Source organism: Somniosus microcephalus, chromosome 6, assembly GCF_052327205.1.
Source record: "Somniosus microcephalus isolate GS21.2 chromosome 6, FLI_Smic_1.0, whole genome shotgun sequence".
NCBI lineage: Eukaryota > Metazoa > Chordata > Chondrichthyes > Squaliformes > Somniosidae > Somniosus > Somniosus microcephalus.
In genome coordinates, this window is record NC_140992.1 from 197,580,196 (window position 1) to 197,601,827 (window position 21,632).

General features: G+C 50.2%; 1 protein-coding gene across 1 annotated transcript in view; it reads left to right on the forward strand.

Moving 5' to 3' along the window:
• The first annotated feature begins 1,224 nt into the window (after positions 1 to 1,224).
• Positions 1,225 to 21,632, forward strand: part of LOC147116320 (adhesion G protein-coupled receptor G2-like) — a 163,769-nt gene continuing 143,361 nt past the window's right edge. The window contains exon 1 of the mRNA XM_085992040.1: positions 1,225 to 1,364. Coding sequence (XP_085848166.1) covers positions 1,245 to 1,364 — 120 coding nt within the window. The 5' untranslated portion in view covers positions 1,225 to 1,244. The remainder of the gene's footprint in view (positions 1,365 to 21,632) is intronic.

Consider the following 21,632-nt stretch of genomic DNA (forward strand, 5'->3'; position numbering starts at 1 on the left):
GGAGCCATGCCCAGCTCTCCACAGCCTCCCCTGCAATTCTCCGAACTCCGATAGATCCCTGGGCGGTTGCCCGCGGTTGACGCCCGTTGCTCTGACTTCGACCTCCAAGAAGCTTCTTTTCAGGGAAAGATCCCCGTGAGGTGGTGTAGTACTGCAGGTGAGTTCGAACCTGCTCGTCGCCAGTGTAGTATCCGCGTATCAATAATACACGGACTGCAGGAGTACAATAATAACAGGTATTTACTGAACAGAGGGTAAGCTTAAACTGAAAGTACAGAAGCCTGCTCTGGCTTTATATACAGGTGTGGTCACTGCCGGTACTGCAGTATAAAATCAGTTCTCTCTTAAAGGCACATACACAACAGTGTTCCCATGCACCTGCTGCCTTTGTCCCTCTAGGTGGTAGAGGCTGTGGATTTGGGAGGTGCTGTCGAAGATGCCTTGACGAGTTGCTGCAGTGCAACTTGTAGATAATACGCTCTGCATCGGGGAGAGTGGTACCTGAGTTTTCAGAGACTGATGGATAGAGTGAGCATGGATGGCCCTGATGGTCTTTTCACATCTTTCTTTTTAATGTACATATCTATAAATAACACTTAAGGTGGTGTGACATGGTGAATATAAAATATCTTACAAATGTTTTATTGCATTGGGCTCTGCCACGGGGGCCCCCAGGACAGGAAATTTGGGCAGTCCCGAGCTTGCACATGTAAAGGAACTTTGGGTGTGCTGTGGGAGCATTTGGTTCAAATTCTGAGCAGTTTAGTTCCAATTTAAAGTTGGAATCTTCATTGTCGGGCAAATCAAGTTATGCTTATGTAGAATATGTTAACATGTTTGTATTTAAAATAAATGTAAGAATTTTATATAATAACATAAATACAGATTATATTATGACAAGGACTGAAGTGTGATAAATAAGTAACATATTTGGAAATCTTTCCCAGGAAAAGACAAATGGTGTAATTATTGCAGCTACTACTTGCCGCACCCTCCATCAGTGTGACGTGTCACAGCAGTGGTGCGAAGTCAATGGGGTGATTTTGACTTTGTGCGATAGTGTAAACCCGGTGAGAGCAAATCGGCGGCCCGTTTTACATCTCTCCCGATTTTTATTCCCCGTTTGACACTAACGGACAAAGTTAAACTCTACCCGAATGAGTAAATTCCTGTTTTTATTATCCGGTCCAGCGCTAACTGTCTGTTTATTTTACAGCCTGGAGTCTTATCTACATAATGTACTGATGAACATGGACTTTCCCGAGGACAGTAAAACCTTTGTAACTCCGAATGTCAAGGCTGCTGTGATGAAAGTGGACCAGTATAGCAATAGCGAATTTGTTGTTTCTGCCAATTTCTCTTGGGTAAGTGTTTCCACGAGGTGGTGATTAAAAGTGCTGGAGAAAGAAAATGTTACACTGTGTGTCTGATGATAACATTTCTGGACCAGTTACCCCATGGGTAGGAATCACTCAACACTTTGACTGGAACCTCAACAGAAGACTCCATCTGATCATTTATAACTGGATCATTTCTAACAAAGAACAATCGTTAGAAGAAAAGTGCTGAGATGAGCTCTGACCCTACAAGGCCTTTTTGAGGTGATGCCACAACTTGCCTGTATATAAGCACCACTAATGCAGAAGAATGACCTGAGGTGCTTCACAGAGTAATAGAGAAAGAAATGGACACTGAACAAAAGGAGATATTAGGAGGGGTGACAAAAAGCTTGGCCAAAGAGTTGGGTTTCAAGGACACTCTTAAAGGAATCAAGGAAGGTGGTAGGGCTTAGGGAGGGAATACCAGAGTGTGGAGTCCAAACGGCTGAAGATATGGCAGCCATTAATGGGGTGACGTGAGGGGAGATCACGAGGCCAGAGTCAGAGGAATGGAGAGTTCAGGGAAGGAGTTGTAGGGGCGGAGGAGGTTATAGAGATGGGGAGGGCTGTAGCCATGGAGGGATTTAAACACAAAGATGAGAATTTAAAATGTAATGTTGCAAGGAGTGGGTGCAATGACTTGGAGCCAATGTTGGTCAGTGAGGATGAGTGATGGTCGAGGTGGAGTTGGTGTGGGACAGCATACGGGCAGTAGAGTTTGGATGAACTGATGTTTACAGAGAGTAGGGGATTGAAGTGATTGTGTCTGGCAGTGAAAAAGGGATATAGGACGGTTTCAACAGCAAATAGGCTGAGGTTGCAGCAAAGGTTGATAATGTTAAGGAGGTGAAAGTAGGCGGTTTTTGTGATGGAGCTGATATGGGGTCAGAAGCTCAGTTCACGGTTGAACAGGATGCTGAGGTTGTGAACAGCCTGGTTCAGTCTGAGACAGTGGCCGGGGAAGTGGATGGAGTTGATGGTGAGGATATTGTGGCAGAGCCACCAAGGGGACTCTGATCTTATGTACATAATTATCTTTAACTAATTGTTAGCTACAGAATGAATCTGTATCTCTGTTCATATTATCGCATGTACATAGTGCGGTCCCTTTAAGATTGAGACCCAACGCGATGACGTCATCACGTTGATCACGTGATCCTCCAGCGGCGGGAAAATGTGAAGACGTCATGACGTCCGACCAGGGAGGAGCCCTAGTCAGTCCTCGTGGAGCTAGCAACCAGTACAGACCTGTTATCCAGCTTTCTTATGTTTTAGTGTTAAACTCTGTTTATTAGTATTAAACATCGTTTGTTTAATAGATTGACTCGATCTCAGTCCTTTAGTTAGGAATCTAGCTGTTCCTACAGTGGTGACCCCGAATTTTCGTGGACAATTTTCGCGAAAGAAGCGAAACGAAACATGGAAGCACACTCCGTGGCTTTGAAGCTCCCAGTTTTGGGAACAACATGCTGCCTCCTGGTTCGTCCAAGCAGAAGCACAATTCGAACTCCGTAACATCGTCACGGATCAGACCCGTTACGTCCACATGGTCTCCGCACTCGACAGCTCCACGGCTGCATGGATCATCAGCCTGCTCAGAAAACCCCCCAGAGGCCAGCAAGTATGATGCTCTTAAAGCGCGGTTAATACAGGTCTTCGGACTGACGAAGGCAGAGCGGGCCCGACGGCTGCTCGCTATGCCCGGCCTTGGCGATTCCAAGCCATCTGAGTTAATGAGCCAGATGCTCACGCTCCTGGGCTCTGAACCCCAATGTTTCCTTTTTCGGGAGTTATTCCTGAGTCAACTCCCCGAACAGGGTCAAGCTGCTCTCGCTAGATCGGACGCCGCGGATTGCTCAGCACTGGCTGCAGAAGCAGACATGGTTTATGTGGTTACGCAGCAATTCTGCGCCGCCACGAGGCACCCCTCCCCTGCGGATGCCGCCCCGATGCCTCCATCCCCCGGCTTGTGTTTTTACCACACCCGTTTCGGCGCGAAAGCCAGGAGCTGCCGCCCTCCTTGCAGTTTCGCGCCTAAAAAGAAAATCAACCCCGGCAGCAGCCCCAGGAAAGGAGGATTGAATTTAAGGTACAGGCCGCGGCCGTGATGGTGATTGGGAATTCCGGGAAGCTCCTCTACATTACAGATTCCCTTTCGGGCCGGCGCTTTTTATGCGACACTGGGGCGCAGTGCAGCATCCTTCCCGCCTCAGCACTTGACATCCAGTCTGGGAGGCACGGTCCCTCCCTCAAGGCAGCTAATGGCGGGGCCATTCATACCTTTGGCAAACGGCAGGTCCGGGTGCGCTTCGGCGGGCAACGGTTTCAGTGGGAATTTATCACAGCCAAAGTTTCACAAGCCTTCCTCGGCGCGGATTTCTTATGCGCCAACAGCCTCTTGGTAGATGTCCGAAATCGTCGACTGGTCAACGCGGCTACTTTCCATTCCATTCCGTACTTCCGCAGTTCCACACCATCCCATACAGTCTCCTGCGCGTTACCCTCGCCGGACGAATTCACCCGCCTATTAGGTGACTTCTCGGAGCTGACCAAGCCCACTTTCTCCGCCTTGGCAGCTAAGCATGGTGTCCAACACCACATTACTACGACCGGTTTCCCAGTGTACACACGAGCTCGGCGACTGGAACTCGGTAAGCTCATGGCAGCGAAGGCCGAGTTTGCCACGATGGAGCGGCTGGGGATTATTCGCCAGTCGAATAGTCCCTGGTCCTCACCCCTACATATCGTACCAAAGCCCGGCGGCGGATGGCAGCCATGTGGGGACTACCGTCGACTGAATGACGCAACGACGCCCGATCGGTACCTGATCCCGCACATTCAAGACTTTTCCGCCCATTTGGCAGGAAACTCAATCTTCTCCAAGGTCAACCTCATCCGGGGCTACCATTAGGTCCCCGTACACCAGCAGGACATCCAAAAAACTGCGGTTATTACTCCCTTTGGACTGTTCGAGTTCCTCCGAATGCCTTTTGGGCTCAAGAACGCCGCGCAGGCCTTTCAACGACTCATGGACTCGGTCCTGCGGGATCTTCAGTTTTTATTTGTCTATCTGGACGATATCCTGATAGCCAGCTCCACCAAAGCGGAGCACGTCGAACACCTCCGCACCCTTTTTCGGCACCTCAGCCAGCATGGCCTCATAATCAACCCAGCCAAATGCCAGTTCGGCCTACATCAGATCGACTTCTTGGGCCACCACATTACCCAGGAGGGTGCAATCCCGCTGCAGTCAAAGGTCGAAGCAATTTCGGCATTCCCGAAGCCACAGTCCATCAAAGCCCTCCAAGAATTCCTGGGCATAGTGAACTTCTATCACTGCTTTGTGCCGAAGGCAGCACAACTCATGCAGCCCCTCTACGAGGCCCTCAAAGGCAAGATGGGAAAGGATGCAATAACCTGGACGGTGGAAATGGACGACGCTTTCGACAACACAAAAACCGCTCTAGCCAATGCAACTATGTTGGTGCACCCTCTGCCAGGAGCCACCATCGCCCTCACCACGGACGCTTCCGACTATGCAATAGGTGCCGTACAAGCACAGTGGGTCAACGGCTCGTGGCAGCCACTGGCGTTCTTCAGCCGCCAACTCCGGCGCAACAAAAGCAAATACAGTACTTTCGACCGTGAGTTGCTGGCACTGTTCCTGGCCATTCGCCATTTTCGTTTCCTGTTGGAGGGACGTCCCTTCACCGCGTTTGTAGATCACAAGCCACTGACTTTTGCAATGGCCAAGACCGCCGAACCGTGATCGGCTCGACAGCAGCGACAGCTAACTTACATTTCGGAATTCACGACAGACATCCAGCACGTAGCTGGCAAGGACAATTTGGTACCCGATTGCCTTTCTCACATGTCCGTACGGGCAGTCCAGTTGGGCATCGATTATGCCCTCATGGCCACCGATCAAGCATCCGACCCTGAAACGCAGTCGTATCGCGCCGACACCTCTAGCCTCCAACTGGCCGTTGTGCAATTCCACGCAGCAGGCACCGCGTTGCTCTGCAATGTCTCCATGGGGGATCCTCACCTGATCGTTCCAGCTGTCTGGTGCCGCCAAGTCTTCGATGCCATCCATGGGCTTTCGCACCCGGGTGTGAAAGCATCCCAAAAATTACTGTCGGCTAAGTTTGTCTGGAGAGGAATGCGTAAGGATATCCGCGACTGGTTAACACCTGCGTCGTCTGTCAAAAGTCTAAGGTGCAGCGCCACGTCAGGGCCCCATTGGCCACATTCGATGTACCAGAATGGCGATTCGACCCTGTCAACGTGGACCTCGTCGGACCGCTGCCACCATCCCAGGGTTTCACACACATTCTAACCATGGTCGATCGTACTACCAGATGGCCCGAGGCAGTACCTTTACCGTCTACTACGTCTGCTGATGTAGCCAGAGCGTTCCTCTCCTCGTGGGTCGCACGTTTCGGCGTTCCGGTGGATATTTCTTCAGACCGCGGTCCACAATTCTCGTCCGAGCTCTGGAACGCTGTGGCCCAGGGTCTTGGCACCAAGCTCCACTGCACTATGGCCTATCACCCACAGGCAAACGGTTTGTGCGAACGTTTCCACAGATCGTTAAAGGCATCGCTGAGAGCCAGCCTCCAAGGCGCCGGATGGGTGGATAAGCTTCCATGGGTCATGTTGGAGCTGCGCACGGCACCCAAAGAGGACCTGCAATCGTCCGCTGTAGAGCTCGTGTATGGCCAGCCGCTCCGCGTACCGGGAGATTTCCTGCCGCTTCTTATGCGACCAACTCAGCAACCACCGGGAAATGGCCAAGGCTTTCGCGCCTATTCCGACTTTGCATCACGGCCTGCCATCTTTGCACATTCCAGCGGAGCTAAAAAATGCTGAATTTGTGTTCATTTGTCATGATGCCCATAGGGATCCGCTCAAGGCTCCTTACACAGGACCTTTCCGCGTACTGGAGTCCGGCGACAAGAGTTTCTCGGTAGACATCGGTGGTAAACCAGACCACATATCCATTGATCGTCTCAAACCGGTGCTTCTGGACATCGACCGGCCAGTAGAGACTGCACAGCCGCCATGCCGTGGCTGCCCTCCCGCTGCATCCACACCAGACCGAAGACTCCCCTCCGCCAGCCCACCCGCTGTTCAACAACGTTCACTCCGAGAATACAGGAGTCGCTCTGACAGGCTTGTCAGACCTCCTAGTCGATTGACTTTTACAGTTAAAGACAATTCTGGGGGGGCGCATGTGGCAGAGCCACCAAGGGGACTCTGATCTTATGTACATAATTATCTTTAACTAATTGTTAGCTACAGAATGAATCTGTATCTCTGTTCATATTATCGCATGTACATAGCGCGTTCGCTTTAAGATTGAGACCCAACGCAATGATGTCATCACGTTGATCACGTGATCCTCCAGCGGCGGGAAAACGTGATGACGTCATGACGTCCGACCAGGGAGGAGCCCTAGTCAGTCCTCATGGAGCTAGCAACCAGTACAGACCTGTTATCCAGCTTTCCTATGTTTTAGGGTTAAACTCTGTTTATTAGTATTGTTAAACATCATGGCCTAGAAATTGGGTTTTGGCTTAGCCAGGGCTTTAGCGCCGGAAGTTAGTGCCGGCGCTAAGTCCCCCTGCGCGCGGCAAAAATTCAGTAGCGCCGCGCCCAAACGGCTGCTGGCGCTACTGAAGGGTCTTAGCGCCTGGAAAAGGGCGCTAACTGCCGTTTAGTGCCGCAATTCCGGCGCTGCGGCACCCGATGCGGTGCGGCAGGCTGGGGAAGTGCAGGCCTCCTCCTTCCGTTAAGGAGGAGCTGCCTGCACCCGGCCGCGGCCCGCGCAAATCTGTTTAAAAATGAGCCCGGCACCTCGGACAAGTGCCGGGCTTGCATCTGTTCCGGGGGGGGGGGAGAAGTCCGGGGAGGGAGCTGCGGGCAGGCGGCCGGTGGGAAAGCGGCCGGCCGCCGCGGGGCCTTTAATGCGCCGGCGCAAACACATGTTGGACTCTGTTGCCAGAGTCTTAGTTGCGGCTGCCACGGGCGAGGCGGCCGCAACTGAATTTCGGCGCTGGGGCCCGTCGGCATGGCAACCGGGACGCTGCGCACACCGATGACGTCATCGGTGCCGGCGCAGCGCTACTGGTGCAACGCCGCTTTAGGGCCCCAGGGAATTTTTCAACTGGCCATAACTCTGGCGCTAGTCCCTCTAGCGCCTCAAAAGCGGCGCTAAGGCTAGTGAATTTCTAGGCCCATTTGTTTAATAGACTGACTCGATCTCAGTCCTTTAGTTAGGAATCTAGCCGTTCCTACAATATGAAGTTTTCGGCAGGTCTGATCATGGTTGTTGAATTCTGGTAGAGTCCAGAGGATGGTGGTGGATGAGGTGAGCAATCCTTCAATAGGTGGACTGAGAAACACTTCAGTGAGAAGAGGCCTGGTGCGAATTGTTAAGCTGCTTTATTTTAGATAGCAAATTAACATACAGAGTAACAGGAATGAGATTCTACGGGCTGGATTTTGCCAAATGGGGGCAGGCTGAGTGCGTGTCAGGTGGTCGGCGGTTCCTGACCCCACCTCCGATGTGATTTGTGACAATTGGCCGAATTTCCCCTAATTGGGCACTTGATTTCCAGCGTGTGAAAACCCCTGGCCCAATGAGTCTTTTCATACAGAAACTCGCCTCCAATGACGTCATCTATGCAGCTGGATTTAAATCCTGCAAGCAGCCTTGCTTCTTTTTCAGCCTTCCAACTTTATGACCATTCTTCTGAGGGATTCCTTCTGCAACCAGACCAAAGTGTGCACCCAGATTCGATGAGGCCTCCCTCCAAGCTCTGCTGGAGGGATCAAGAGCAAATAAGGAAGTGCTCTTTCCTTCCTCAGGGAGGAAAAAGCCTCCACAACAGACTAAAGCTGTGTGGCTGCAAGTGGCACAGGAGGTCAATGCTATTTCTATGTGAAGCAGAACCTGGCTGCAGTGCAGAAAGAGGTTTCATGACCTTCTCCGCACAGGAAAAGTGAGTATTACATTCCCATCACCCTCAATCTGATCCCCATAGCCTCTCATCACCAGCACTCTGCTTTGTCAACATCCTCCTCCACATCCCATTTCACCCTTACATCCCTGCACCCTTACCCATTCCCTCTCTATATGATCACATTCACTTAACTATTTGACAATGCAGCCCTCACACTCCCTATCTCTGTAATGCAATGACAACAACTTACAACACACAGGGAGGGCCCTTGGTCTTGGCACCTCGCTCCACCTTTGTCTCCTTCTTAGCATCAATGCTATGGATTTTCTACACTCACTCCTTCATTCTCACTCAAACTCCACTTGTGTCCCTCATTGCAGGAAAAGAGAACCCACAATAAGAGGGAAAGGGTGAGGACAGGAGGAGGGCCACCCTCAATAGCCCAGCTCAACAATGCAGAGAAGGCGCTCCTGGAGACCGTGGGAGTGGAGGAGGGTGCACAAGAGGGGGACGGACAGGCGGGCGCATCACAGCAAGCTGGTGACAGAATAGTTCTGCATCTCTCTCATTGACATTGTATGAGTGAATGATAATGATTCTGATGCTCTAACAGATTGACTTATGATCGTCTGCACAATTCAATGCGCATGCAACCTTCATGTCACATCTCTAACTCTTCCCTTTAGACCCCCACAGGACCATCGAGAGCCTCCGTCCCCACAGTCCAGGAGGAACAGCCTGAGCCTGAAGCCTCCTCAGTGGAAGCTGCAACCTCTGAGGGCATAACATCAGCAGAATTCAGCGCACCCAGCACCAGCGCAGACACTCACACCTCGGTGGGACCTTTGCGAGATAGAATAGTGTTGTCACCTGGTATATCACAGCTCACAAGTGAGCATCAGCAGATGGTGGAGACAGGGACAGCACTGAAGAGTCCTCATCGGAGGGTGCAGGACTCTGCCAGCTCGGCTCAGCAGCATGTCGACCCTGTGCCTCCGGGTCCATCCAGAAGGAGAGCGGTGCTGGAACTCCAGGAACAGGTGCAGGAGTCTCTGGCAGGTTTTGTCTCCAGGGTCGCTGCGAGTGTGGAACGAATGGAGGAATCCATCGTGAACATGAGCAGAGCCTTTGTGGAAGCATTGGCGCATGAACACATCACCACGGTTTGGGTTCTGCCAGGACCACTCGGCTCCAGACCTCATTACAGCCTTGGTCCAAACATGGACAAAAGCGCTTAATTCCAGAGGTGAGGTGAGAGTGACTGCCCCTGACATCAAGGCAGCATTTGACCGAGTGTGGCATCAAGGAGCCCTAGTAAAACTGAAGTCAATGGGAATAGGGGGGAAAACTCTCCACTGGCTGGAGTCATACCTAGCACAAAGGAAGATGGTTATGGTGGTTGGAGGTCAATTATCACAGCCCCAGGACATTGCTGCAGGAGTTCCTCAGGGCAGTGTCCTGGGCCCAACTATCTTCAGCTGCTTCATCAATGACCTTCCCTCCATCATAAGGTCAGAAGTGGAGATGTTCGATGATAACTGCACAGTGTTCAGTTCCATTCACAACTGCTCAGATAATGAAGCAGTCCATGCCCGCATGCAACAAGATCTGGACAACATTCAGACTTGGGCTGATAACTGGCAGGTAAAATTCGTGCCATGCAAGTGCCAGGCAATGAGTATCTCCAAACAGCGAGCGTCTAACCACTGCCGCTTGACATTCAATGGCATTACCATTGCCGAGTCCCCCACCATCAACATCCTGGGGGTCACCATTGACCAGAAACTTAACTGGGCCAGCCACTGTGGCAACAAGTGCAGGTCAGAGGCTGGGTATTCTGCGGCGAGTGTCTCACCTCATGACTCCCCAAAGCTTTTCCACCATCTACAAGGCATAAGTCCGGAGTGTGACGGAATACTCTCCACTTGCCTGGATAAGTGCAGCTCCAACAACACTCAAGAAGCTCGACACCATCCAAGACAAAGCAGCCTGCTTGATTGGGACGCCATCCACCACCTTAAACATTCACTCCCTCCACCACCAGTGTACCGTGGCAGCAGTGTGTACCATCTACAAGATGCACTGCAGCAACTCGCCAAGGCTTCTTTGGCTGCACCTCCCAAACCCGCGACCTCTTCCACCTAGAAGGACAAGGGCAGCAGGCGCATGGGAACACCACCACCTCCAAGTTCCCCTCCAAGTCACACACCATCCGGACTTGGAAGTATATCGCCGATCTTTCATCGCCACTGGGTCAAAATCCTGGAACTCCCTCCCTAACAGCACTGTGGGAGTACCTTCACCACATGGACTACAGCGGTTCAAGAAGGAGGCTCACCACCACCTTCTCAAGGGAAACTAGCAATGGGCAATAAATTCTGGCCTGGTTAGCGACGTCCACATCCCACGAACAAATAAAAAAAAAGTCACTGTCTCAAGCTGAGCCAATCTGGGTATCCTATTCAATCCTGATTTGAGCTTCCAACCACATATGCTCTCCATTACAAAGACCGCCTACATCCACCTCGCTAACGTCAACCACCTCCACCCTGCCTCAGTCCATTTGCCGCTGAAACTATCATCTGTGCCATTGACACCGCCGAACTTGATTGTTTAAGCACTCTCCTGGCTGGCTTCCAATCTTCCACCCTCCATAATCGGCAGCTCATCAAAACTCTGCTGCCCGTGTCCTGTCCCGCACCAGACCCAGCTCACCTATCACCCCTGCTGTACAAACTGACATTGGCTCCCAGAGCCCCAACGCCTCTAATTTAAAGTTCTCATCCTCCTGTTTAAATCTCTTCATGGCCTCACCCTGTAATAAATCCGACCCTGACACCTTATGGGTGGTGACGAGATCTTTTATTGAGTTGCTCAAATCAAGCACAAATTAAGACAATTACAATTCTTAAGCGATAGTTGTAAGAACAGAACGATATTACCCCATTCCCTTCTTGAGTATAGTCGTAACCCGACTGATATTCTCTTCTCCTCTGTAGCTTTACCTCTACTACTAACCTCTTACACCTGTACTTATACTGGTCTTGTAATCGGTACCAGCCTGACCCTTGCACCTGGAACCTTGAAATGCGAATTGCTGCCGCAAAGTACATGGACAGGACAGCTTGTTCAATGAGCGGTTCACCAATAGGATAGTGTGGGTCCTCTGGCTCCTACCTGTGCGATGGTTCACCAGCTCTCATGTGGCCATAGAATGGTCAGTACGTTCACCCAGCAGCTTGAAAGTCTAATCCAGTTCACTCCTTCTATCCATTTTTTTAAAATTTAAAATTTTGTATCTGTGAAATTCCACACAGTGGGTCGGGCCTCATCTGCTCCAATGAGACATGAGCTGCACCCACTGATGGCCTGGAGAGATATTTACACGTGAACTTCCTGGGTTGCTTCATGTACCTACCCATTGGAGCAGTGATTGGTGTTTAACCTGTGTAAAACTGGTGTAATCTGCTGGGGTGCATGGAAATTAGAGTGCAGCCTTTAAAAAGCTCATTCTGTCTGAAGATTGCTCCAGCAGACTGGGAGAGGAACAGATAAGTAAGGATTAGTAATAACAACAGAAAATGCTGGAAAAACTCAGCAGGTCAGGCAACATCCGTGGAGAGAAATTTGAGTTGACGTTTCGGGTTTGACCCTTCTTCAAAACTGGAGAGAAAAGGAACTAGATCGAAGGCAGGGCTGCGATCGGACAAAAGAATAAAAGAACCAAAAGAAGTAAAAGAGATTAGAAGCTAGACGAGATGGTAATATGCTGGGATTAGGTGTAAAGTGTACTGGCAGGGCAAAAGATAGCTGCCAGGTGTGAGAGAGAAACAAAAGGAAAGGGGCGGGGGAGGAAAGGAGTGGAAAAATATAAGTAAAAATGAAATAGGGGCCGAGGTTATGATCTGAAATTGTTGAACTCGATATTGAGACCGGAAGGCTGCAGAGTGCCTAATCGGAAGATGAGGTGCTGTTCCTCGAGTTTACGTTGAGCTTCTGTGGAACAGTACAAGAGGCCAAGGACGGTGAGGTCCGAGTGGGAATGGAGCGGTGAATTGAAATGACAGGCGACCGGAAGCTAGGATTAGTGCTTGCCTCAGACAGTTAACTCTCAGCTGGCTTAACTGTATCTCTCTTGACTGTTTTTGTACAATATTACAAAGAATGTCTAACACAAAACAACCTGGTCGAGGCAGGCAAACAAAGGACAAAGGCAAGGTATAGAGGCTGAGAAGACACAGCAAAATTCGACACCTTAGCGCCGGCATTTTAGGCCAGTTTGGAGACAAAAATGGCGGCCACCTCACTTCTGCCCACGTTGAGTGCGGCCTAGCTGGTCGCCATCTTAGTGAGGGCGATAGCGCAGGTGGGACATGTGTGCGACGGCAGTATGCAGAGTAGGCAGATCGTGACATCAGTCAGCATGTAACACTGATTTGATGCGCAACCTGTCATTGTGGATGTTGCTGTTCCAAACAATGCTCTCTCCTAAACACGCACAGCTGAACGTACAGTCAGCTGCCCGAGGGACCCTCCACCAGCGCAATTGAAAGGGATACATCCAACTTGTAGGTAAGTTGATTATTTCTCTTGTACTGGCTCTTGCAGAGTTTATATCAATACTGGCATGCTAGAAGACATTTATAATGTTAAAGTGTGCAGGCAGTGCTGGTGGCTGTTGGGAAGGCGTTGGCTGCTACCGGAAGGCCTCTGAGTTCACCACTCGCTCCCAGTCATGGGGGCTTTACTTGCAGTCCCCCTCACGCTGCAGCATGACAGGGCGATGGAGCAGAGGCAGCAAAGACAAGCTGCTCGCAGAGGGACGAGGAGGGCTCTCAGCAGGAGGCCTTACCCACCTAGGGTCTTCAGGGAGCACTTCTCCGACCTGCACCGAATGCGGCTGCACTTCACCAAGGAGGTGGTCACAGAACTCCGCCGCCTCTTGGAACCAGACCTGTAGCCTCATAGCAGTGCGACGACGGCTCTGCCAGTGGGCCTGAATTTTTTCACTAGCGGATCCTTCCAAGCTGGAACAAGCGACATAGCTAACACCTTGAAGTTCACCGTCCATCGCTGGATCCGGAAGATCAGAGAGGCTCTGCACTCCAGGAGAAGGGACTTCATTGTCTTCTCTCTGAACAGAGAGAAGCAGGAGGAGCGTGCACGTGGCTTTGCCAGGATATTGGGCTTCCCCCTGGTGCAGGGCGCCATCGACTGCACACACGTGGCTTTTTGGGCACCGCACATCAATGCTGAGATGTACCGTAACCGCAAAGGCTACCACTCACTTAACGTGTAGTTTGTGTGTGACCACGCCCAGCACATCATGATGGTGAATGCCCGCTATCCTGGCAGCAGTCATGATGGCTTCATCCTGCGCCAGTCCGCTATGCCAGCAATCGTCCAGCCATCACATCGAACTTGAGGGTGGCTGCTCGGTGACAAGGACTATCCCATTCTACACCTGGCTGATGACTCCCCTCCACAACCCCACCACTCGTGGCCAGCAATCACATAATGACAGCCTTGCTGCCATGAGGAACCTCAATTGAGTAGACCATTGGGGTGCTCAAGCAACGATTCTGCTGCCTTGCCCGCTCAGGAGGAGCTCTCCAGTACTCACCGGAGCGGGTGTCCCAATTTGTGGTGGTCTGCTGCATCCTCCACAACTTGGCCATCATGAGGGCGCAACCCTTGCCAGCACGGGTGCCTCGACCACCTCAGGAGGAGGAAGAGGATAAGGAAAAGGAAGAAGAGGAGTTGGAAAAAGAAAAGACCTGCATTTATATAGCGCCTTTCACAACGTCAGGATGTCTCAAAGCACTTTACAGCCAACGAAGTACTTTTTGAAGTGTAGTCATTGTTGTAACGTAGGAAACACAGCTGCCAAATGGTGCACAGCAAGCTTCCACAAATAGCAATACGAAAATGACCAGATAATCTGTTTTTTAGTGATGTTGATTGAAGGATAATTATTGGCCAGGACACCAGGGATAACTCCCTTGCTCTACTTCAAAATAGTGCCATGGGATCTTTTACATCCACCTGAGAGAGCAGATGGGTTTAACATCTCATCCGAAAGACGGCACCTCCGACAGTGCAGCATTCCCTCAGCACTGCACTGGAGTGCCAGCCTAGATTTTTGTGCTCAAGTCTGTGGAGTGGGACTTGAACCCACAACCTTCTGACTCAGAGGGGAGAGTGCTACCAACTGAGCCACGGTTGGCAGGGGGAAGGGAGGAGGCAGCCTGCAAATCCCCGTTCTGGACGCACTGTCCATGAACGCATCATCAGACTGCGCTTCCCCTGAATGAAACCCCAGATCCCCGTTGATCAACACTTCCCCACCTGACAATCCCTCTATCACGGAACCTCACAGTATCTTAACCACACTACTGAAATGAAAGCCACCACAAAATAAACATTACAAACATAATTGATAAATAATTAATTCCAATATTACATTACAAAGTCAACTAATCACCCTTGTGCATTCCCTTAGTATCTGTCTTTCGTGTGCCTTTACCTATTCTAATGATTCTACAAAGTGCTACCGCAGTGGTTGTAGAATGGCTGGCGGAAAGTTCCTGACTTTCTATGTGGGACACTGCAGATGGCCTTGCAAGACAACCTCGAGCAGCTCTGGGTCTAGAGGTCCTGGCTGTAGAATGCACCACCTCAGCATGGGCGGCAGAAGTCAGGACTGGCTGCCTGAGAGGCAACTACAATGGCATTGGCGGAGTGGCAGTGTTGGAAGTACAAATGCTGTCATCCTGAGAGAGATCAGCAGGTTCGTGCTCCACGGAGCCACTGCCACTCCCCTGGGGTGGTGCCTCAGCATTCCTAGCCATCTGCTGGAGGACTGATTGCTGGACTGTTGTGATACCCTCGTAAACCCAGCCGCAATGGCAGCAAGCTGAGCCTGCATGACAGAAGTCTAAGCTTCCACTACAACACTCAGACGTTGGGTCACTTCCACTTGTGCTGCAATGGAAGCTGCGACATCGGCCATCACACCCAGCATCATTGTTGGGTCCATAAATGCTCTAATGGAATCGCCCATCACTTCCATCCTGGAAATCATGGGCTCCAAGCTCTACGCAAAGCCATGTGCAAGTTTGGAGCTGGACTCCTCCATGCTCGTTGACAGTTACAAGAGGCTCTCTGGCAGGCCTGCCATTGCACCAAGTATTTCTGTGTGCATGCCCATCACCCGTCTTCTGAAGGTCGCCCCATCAAAGTCCTCTGCAGCAGAACTTGTGTGTGACATCGTCCTCTGGGGAGCTGGCACCAGCACTACCCTTTCCCCCTGACCTGGCTGCAGCCCATTTGTGCTCGGTGACTCGTTCACGTGCAGATCCCGACTCTACACTACCCTCTAAATTTCTTGCAGGGCCATTTTCTGAGCTGGTGCCTGGGAGTGTCAGATTGCGTGACGGTGCCTCTTCTTCTCCATAACGCTCCTCCTCCACTTCTTCCTGTACAGGCTGGGCTGCTGGCAGTTCTTGGGTATCTGAAAGGAGAAAGGCACAAGGGTTGGGAGGTTGGGAAAGCAAAATGTGCATGTTTACACCATCAGCAGCTTGTAAGTGAGAAGATATTGTGGGATAAGCGGGAAGTGAGAAGAAGGATTAGATATGAGCATACCGCCATCATCAATGCCTTCAGCCTCGCTAATCGCCACGGACTCAGTGATGGCCCTTCCAATTATATCTGGAACAGTCTCCTCCATCTGGGTCAGGTTCTGCAGCCATGCTTGCCCCCTGCCTGTTTGTTCCTGCTCGTTGTGAGCCACCTTGGCCTGCAGGAGAAAGGGAAGTGTGTCATTGAGTGTGGTAATGTGCTTGACATGGTTGAAAAGCTGGTTGAATGTGTAAGGTGTGAGATGTGGGTGTGAGGCTTGCAGCAGTGGTAAGTGTGTGAGGGTAAGGTGAAGCTATGATTGTGAGGTATGAGTCGTGATTGTTAGAGATTGTTGGTAGGTGACTGATGGGGTGTAGTGCATTGAGCAGTGTGTGAGTCTCGTGGTGCAGTTGGTGGGATATGGCATTTGACGATGCATTCACTCATCTTGACCACTTGTGTGAGGTCATTAAACTTCTTCTGGCACTGTATCTATGTCCTGGGGGTATCACTGTTGGCACTGATGGCTTCAGCGATAATCTCCCACTGCCTTCGCACAGTGTGTCTGGAAGGCCTCCTGGCCCCCTGTGGGTAGAGGCCCAGTCTCCTTCTGTAGACCACTTGCATCAAGTCCTCCAGTGCTGCATCCGAGAACTGAAACATAGAAACATAGAAGATAGGAGCAGGAGTAGGCCATTCGGCCCCTCGAGCCTGCTCCGCCATTCAATGCGATCAGGCTGATCATCCAAATTCAGTACCCGGTCCCTGCTTTCTCCCCATACCCTTGATCCCTTTAGCCTCAAGAAATATATCCAACTCCTTCTTGAATATATTTAATGAACTGGCCTCCACCGCCTTCTGTGGTAGAGAGTGCCACAGGTTCACCACTCTCTGTGTGAAGAAATTCCTCCTCATTTCTGTCCTAAATGGCCTACCCTTTATCCTTAGACTGTGTCCACTGGTTCTGGACTCCCCGACCATCAGGAACATCCTTCCTGCATCTGGTCTGTCCAGTCCTGTCAGAATTTTATAAGTTTCAATGAGATCACCTCTCATTCTTCTAAACTCCAGCGAGTACAAGTCCAATCGACCCAATCTCTCCTCATACGTCATTCCTGCCATCCCAGGTATCAGCCTGGTGAATCTTCATGGAACTCCTTCCATGGCAAGAACATCCTTCCTCAGATAAGGCGACCAAAACTGCACACAATACTCAAGATGTGGTCTCACCAAGGCCCTGTACAGCTGCAGCAAGACATCCTTGTTCCTGTACTCAAACCCTCTCGCTACGAAGGCCAACATACCATTTGCCTTCTTAACCGCCTGCTGCACCTGCATGCTTACGTTCAGCGACTGGTGCACAAGGACACCCAGGTCTCGTTGCACTTCCCCTTCTCCCAATCTATTGCCATTTAGATAATAATCTGCCTTCCTGTTTGTTGCCACCAAAGTGGATAACCTCAAATTTATCCACGTTATATTGCATCTGCCATGTTTCTGCCCAATCACACAACATGTCCAAATCATCCTGGAGTTTCTCGACATCCTCCTCACAGCACACACGCCCAACCAGCTTTGTGTCATCTGCAAATTTGGAGATATTACATCTAGTTCCCTTGTCCAGATCATTTATATATATTGTGAATAGCTGGGGTCCAAGGACTGATCCCTACGGGACTGCACTAGTCACTGCCTGCCATTCAGAAAAAGACCCATTTTTATTGCAACTCTTTGCTTTCTGTCTGCCAACCAGTTCTCTATCCAAGTCAATACCTTGCCCCCAATCCCATGTGCCTTAACTTTACACGCTAATCTCTTATGCGGGACCTTATCGAAGGCCTTCTGAAATTCTAGATACACCACATCCACTGGTTCTTCCTTATCTATTTTACCAGTAACATCCTCAAAAAATTCCAGTAATTATTCAAGCACGATTTACCTTTTGTGAATCCATGTTGACTTTGTCCGATCCTGTCACTGTTTTCCAAGTGCTCTGCTATTACATGTTTTATAATGGACTCTAGCATTTTCCCCACGACCGATGTCAGGCTTACCAGTCTGTAATTCCCCGTTTTCTCTCTACCACCTTTTTTGAATAGCGGGGTAAGATTAGCTACCCTCCAATCCATGCGTACTGTTCCAGATTCCATCGAATGTTGGAAGATGATCAGCAATGCATCTACTATTTCTAGGGCCACTTCCTTAAGTACCCTAGGATGTAGATTATCAGGCCCTGGGGATTTATTGGCCTTCAATCCCATCAATTTCCCTAACACCATTTCCCTACAAATACTGATTTCTTTCAGTTCCTCCCTTTCATCAGACCCTATGTTCCCTGGCATCTCTGGGAGGTTATTTGTGTCCTCCTTTGTGAAGACAGAATGAAAATATGTATTTAGTTGGTCTGCCATTTCTTTGTTCCCCATTATAAATTCCCCTGATTCTGACTGCAAGGGACCTATGCTTGACTTCACTAATCTTTTTCTTTTCACATATCTATAAAAGCTTTTACAGTCAGTTTTTATGTTCCCTGAAAGTTACTCTCATATTCTATTTTCCCCCTTCTTAATTAATCCCTTTGCCCTCCTTTGTTGAATCCGAAACTGCTCCCAATCCTCAGGATTATTGCTTTTTCTGGCCAATTTATATATCCTCTCCTTGGATCTTATGCTATCCCTAATTTCCCTTGTTAGCCACGGTTGAGTCACCTTTTTTGTTTTATTTTTATGCCATACTGGGATGAACAAATTCTGTAGTTCATCCATACGGTCTTTGAATGTTTGCCATTGCCTATCCACCATCAACCCTTTGAGTGACATTCCCCAATCAATCCTACCCAACTCGCACCTCATAGCATCGTAGTTTCCTTCATTTAAATTTAGTACCCTAGTCTCTGAGTCAACTACTTCATTCTCCATCTTAATGAAGAATTCGATCATATTATGATCGCTCCGACCCAAGGGGCTTTGTACAACAAGATTGCTAATTAATCCTTTCTCGTTACATAATACCCAGTCTAAGATGGCCTGATCTCTGGTTGTTTCCTCGACATATTGGTCCAGGAAACCATCCCGTAAACACTCCAGGAATTCCACCTCCACAGTATTGTTACTAATTTGGTTAGCCCAATCTATATGTAGATTAAAGTCACCCATGATGACTGCTGTGCTCTTATTGCACGCTTCTTTAATTTCCCTTTTAATGCCATCCCCAAGCTCCGCCTTACTGTTTGGAGGTCTATATACCACTCCCACTAACGTTTTCTGCCCCTTGGTATTTCTCAATTCTACCCATACAGATTCCACATCATCAGAGCTAATATCCTTCCTTACAATTGTGTTAATCCCTTCTTTAACCAGTAATGCTACCCCACCTCCCTTTCCTTTTTGCCTATCTTTCCTGAATATTGAATACCCCTGGATGTTGAGTTCCCAGCCTTGACCATCCTTGAGCCACGTTTCCGTAATCCCAACCAAATCATATTCCTTTACCTCTATTTGCGCAGCCAACTTATCCACTTTATTACAAATGCTCCTCGCATTAAGACACAAAGGGGGAGAAATTCGGTTGTTAGCGCCACCGATTAATGCCTAAAGAGGCCGAGAAGTGGGGCGCTAGCCAATTTCCGGGCGGGCGCAAGGTGCCTAGCGCCTCGCCCCATATTGAGCATGCATTTAGCACCGGCGCTAAATCTTAGCGCCCGCTCATGGGCGCAGGCTGATTATGACGTCATTTGAGTGTGCAACGCCTTTTGGGCACCCTGGACCGGAAATTCAGTGGCGCCCCCCCCCCCCGTAACGCCTGGCACTAATAGTGACAGCTTACCTGGACCTTACCAAGTCGCTCTCGGGCTGGAGGAGTGTTATTTAAAGGGGACTGGTGTGTTTTAAAAGCGGCAGCCATTTTTGGAGCACAAATTCCTCGAGAGCTACAAAGAGTTGCTGAGCTGCACACTGAGAGCCATTTGACCACTGAGCCAGCGCAAGCAGGCGATCTTCAGCCTTCTGACCATCACCTTGCTGTTGGTGAGCCTTGGCAATGGGGAACCTTCCTGTGGGCACTTATTATGGGGGCTGCATTGGAGGGGACCATCCTGCTACTGAATCATCTGGAAAGGGCACTGAGACGCTGGGAGAGGGGGGCGGGCATGGCCAGATGGAGGAGGGCCAACAGGCATCGCCACAGCAGACCTTACGCTGGCAGGGTTTTCCGACAGCAGTTTTCCCACATGAACATGCCGGAGGAGCAGTGTGTCAGAAGGCTGCGATTTAGAAAGGAGTTGGTGACTGAGCTGTGCTTGCTGCTTCAGCCAGATCTGCAGCCTCAGATAAGGTGCAGGACATCTCTGTCGGTGGCTGAGAAGATGCCTGCTGGCCTGAACTTCTACGTAAGCGGCTCTTCTCAGGCTGCGCGTCAGAGGCTGATCAGAAGTAGCTTCTAGGCCCGTCTCACGGAATGCTTGCTGCCATTCCAAGAAGAGGAATGGAACCGGTCTGATACCCCCAAGCCTGTGAAGGGCAAGATGCATGTAAATAGCAGGCATGGCCATTGTAAATGAAGAAAGTGTTTCATTACACAAAATGTGGTTCCTTCAAACATGAGAAAGCTATGGCAACAGAAAGCAAAACTAATACACTGACACATAACTGACTCTCACACCCGGGAGACTGTCCAAAACATAAATCACATTCCGACCATCTTCCTTGGCCTTGATTCCACTGCGCCAACCAAAGCATCCAATGCCCCATCAGTGAGGCGTTCCGCCCTCTGCCTCACCCTTTCCATGTCTTGCTAGGCTGGTGCGTCACAGGTAGGCTCCCACCGCTTTGAAGGCCTACAAGGCAGTGAGTGTGTCTGGTGATGCCAATTGACCTGCCCCTTTAAGAGCTGGCCGGCGCCTGTGTGTCTCAGGGAAAGTGATTATTGACAGCACCTTCGCTGCACCTCGCCGCCGCGAAATTGGGTTGCGCCGCCGGGTTAGCCCCTTAAGAGTAGCGTGCAGCGCCTGATTTAGCGCTGCAATCACCTTTAGGGGCGCTGCAACCCAATATCGTGCTAGGTGGCGCTAAATTGTGCCTGGCGCTAAACTTTGCGCATCGCCAGGACTAGCGCCCCAAACGCAGCTATACTGAATTTCTAGGCCTAAGCCTTCAGGCTTGCTTTTTTTAACGCTCTTAGACCTATTAGAATTATTATTTACTGTGGCCATGTTTGATTTAAACCATTGATTTCTCTGACTGCCACTTTTGTTTTTCTCCTTCCTATCTTTTGCTTTTATCCTTGTTTCCCTTTCCTCTGTCTCCCTGCTCAGGTTCCCAACCCCCTGCCATTTTAGTTTAAACCCTCCCCCAGAGCACTAGCAAACACTCCCCCTAGGACATCAGTTCCAGCCCTGCCCAGGTGCAAACCGTCCGGTTTGAACTGGTCCCACCTCCCCCAGAACCGGTTCCAATGTCCCAGGAACTTGAATCCCTCCCCGTTGCACCATTCCTCTAGCCACGTATTCATCTGAAATATCCTTCTATTTCTACTCTGACTAGCACGTGGCACTGGTAGCAATCCTGAGATTACGACCTTTGAGGTCCTATTTTTTAATTTACCTCCTAACTCCCTATATTCAGCTTTTAGGACCTCATCCCGGTTTTTACCTATATCGTTGGTA